Genomic DNA, 2,500 nt, shown 5'->3' with positions numbered 1-2,500 from the left:
TGTGGAGAACGTTGTGTGGAGAACGTTGTGTGCTCATGAACGTCGAACAAGAACGAGCTGCTGTCTGCAACCATTTTGGATCTAAAACTCCACAGTGAACCTTTACTCTACTCTACTGTACTCTACTGTACTCTACTCTACTGTGTTTCTTTACTGTGTTTCTTTACTGTACTCTACTGTACTCTACTCTACTGAGTACTGAGTTTCTTTACTGTACTCTACTGTGTTTCTTTACTGTGTTTCTTTACTGAACTCTACTGTGTTTCTTTACTGTACTCTACTGTACTCTACTGAGTTTCTTTACTGTGTTTCTTTACTGTACTCTACTGTACTCTACTCTACTGTGTTTCTTTACTGTGTTTCTTTACTGAACTCTACTGGTTTCTTTACTGTACTCTACTGTGTTTCTTTACTGTACTCTACTGTGTTTCTTTACTGTACTCTACTGTGTTTTGTTCCGCTCAGCCTGCTGGTGTTTCACTAGATGTGAAAGTAAAACATTTGAACTCAACATTAAGAAGAACTCAGTAAAGTTTATCTCACAACAGTCTTTATTAACCCGAGACTAACGTCGGACAACGAAAACCCTCTTCACCTTCACACACACACACACACACACACACACACACACACACACACACACACACACAGACACCCACAGACACACACACACACACACACACACACCCACACACACACAGACACCCACAGACACACACACACACACACACACACACACAGACACACCCACACACACACACACACACACACACCCACCCTCTCTCTCAGCTGAGCGATCATGCAGAGACTCTCAGATGTTTCAGGCTGAAATGACCAAATGTAGTCATGAATGAACTTCTCACTCTGGTCTGTTTAAGTGGGCTCTGTTGTCATGACGACAGCGCAAGATTAAGTGTTGTGATGGATGATCGAGGATGCTAACTGCTAGCTGCTAGCTGCTAGCCGAGGCTAACGGGAGTTCTTCCTGTGTGTGAATATAAAGACAGAACACTATTGAAAAGGAGCTTTTATTCTACGGTGGCCCTTAAAGGTCAAAGTACATGCAAAATGAAGAAAACATCTCCAGCGATTATCTACAGTATATAGTGCGTTACTGCGACTTTAACTGGAGTGTTTAGTGTCAGATGTCCTCTGTGATTCGTCTCCGTTTTCTCACATGAACAGAGAAGATGTTTCTCATTCTGTTGTTTGTCAAACTGAAACCGACTCTTCTGAACCTGCCGGTCGTTGTTTCTGTTTGTTCTGTTTGACCGAGTTATTATCTTAAATTCTTAGCACGCAGTCGGAACATTTTGAGTCCAGAAAAAGATTTTTCATGCACAGAATTTATATTTTATCGTAATTATTATCCCTCAAATATTAATTTAATTTGTGCAAACAAAAATCTGTTCTTTGATCTATGAATTTATTGACATGTTTGCTATTATCCACACAATGATAATTGTGACTCATTTCTTTACGTTTATGAAGATAAAACAATAGTAGTTTATCTTCATAATCTCACTTTTCTTTCCTCAAAATGTCCCGTTGCACGCTTCGTACCATTTCCCTGTTTCTGGATGCATTAAATAGTAATAATTAAGTAATAATAATTAACAATCTTTCTGCTGATATTTGCTGTGTTGCAGATCTGTGTGCGATAGACCAGCAGCTCTGTCAGGATGAGAACTCTTTGCTGAGTTTCGAGGCGATCTGCAGCATCCACAAGCTGATGGACGACGACGCCGACGGCTCGGTGGACACGACGGAGACGGACGAGGCGAGACAGAAACTAAAGATCTTTATTGTCCTGCTTTTTTACACTTAAATAAATAATAACTTTGTCCAACCGCTCCCTCAGTTTCTCAGGGAGGATCTGAAGTCTCACGACTCCAAAGCCAAACACAGCAGCTTCCACCGAGCCGACCTGCACATCAGCGTGGAGGACATGTGGGCGGCCTGGAAGAGCTCCGGAGGTGAAGACAACATCTTCTGATTACACGTGAACATCTTCACTGAGCTGTTTAGAATTAATTTGAGTCAAACATCTCTGTAAATGTGAACACAGAGACATGAGACGCATTCAGTGAGAGGACGTCTCCATCTCTGAACGTCCATGAAGCTCTTAAATATCTCAGAGAAGACTCTTGTTGTCTTCAGTCTCACAGTGATCCAGTGAGAGTCGTCCGTTCATCCGTGAGTTCACTGCAAACAGGAGCTATAAATACATAATCCTACTTTCTTTTATTGGAGCTAACGAAACCAGAAGTGTAGCTGACGCTAACGTTACAACAGCTAACGTTAAAGCAGCTAAACGTTACAGCAGCTAAACGTTACAGCAGCTAACGTTACAGCAGGTAAACGTTACAGCAGCTAAACATTACAGCAGCTAACGTTACAGCAGCTAACGTTATAGCAGGTAAACGTTACAGCAGCTAAACATTACAGCAGCTAACGTTACAGCAGGTAAACGTTACAGCAGCTAACGTTACAGCAGGTA

At 41.8% G+C, this 2,500-nt stretch overlaps 1 protein-coding gene across 3 annotated transcripts in view; it reads left to right on the top strand.

Annotated features, from left to right (window-relative positions):
- Positions 1-2,500, top strand: part of stim1b (stromal interaction molecule 1b) — a 29,867-nt gene that overhangs the window by 4,580 nt on the left and 22,787 nt on the right. For all 3 annotated transcript variants that reach the window (XM_068731742.1, XM_068731743.1, XM_068731741.1), the window contains exons 3-4: positions 1,650-1,780; positions 1,862-1,976. In XM_068731742.1, the coding sequence (XP_068587843.1) occupies positions 1,650-1,780; positions 1,862-1,976 (246 nt within the window). The remainder of the gene's footprint in view (positions 1-1,649; positions 1,781-1,861; positions 1,977-2,500) is intronic.

Source organism: Cebidichthys violaceus, unplaced genomic scaffold (genome assembly GCF_023349555.1).
Source record: "Cebidichthys violaceus isolate CVI_PGR_0920_01 unplaced genomic scaffold, fCebVio1.0.p SCAF_53, whole genome shotgun sequence".
Lineage (NCBI taxonomy): Eukaryota > Metazoa > Chordata > Actinopteri > Perciformes > Stichaeidae > Cebidichthys > Cebidichthys violaceus.
The sequence above is the reverse complement of the archived record's forward strand: the minus strand, read 5'-3'. Positions and strand labels throughout refer to the sequence as shown.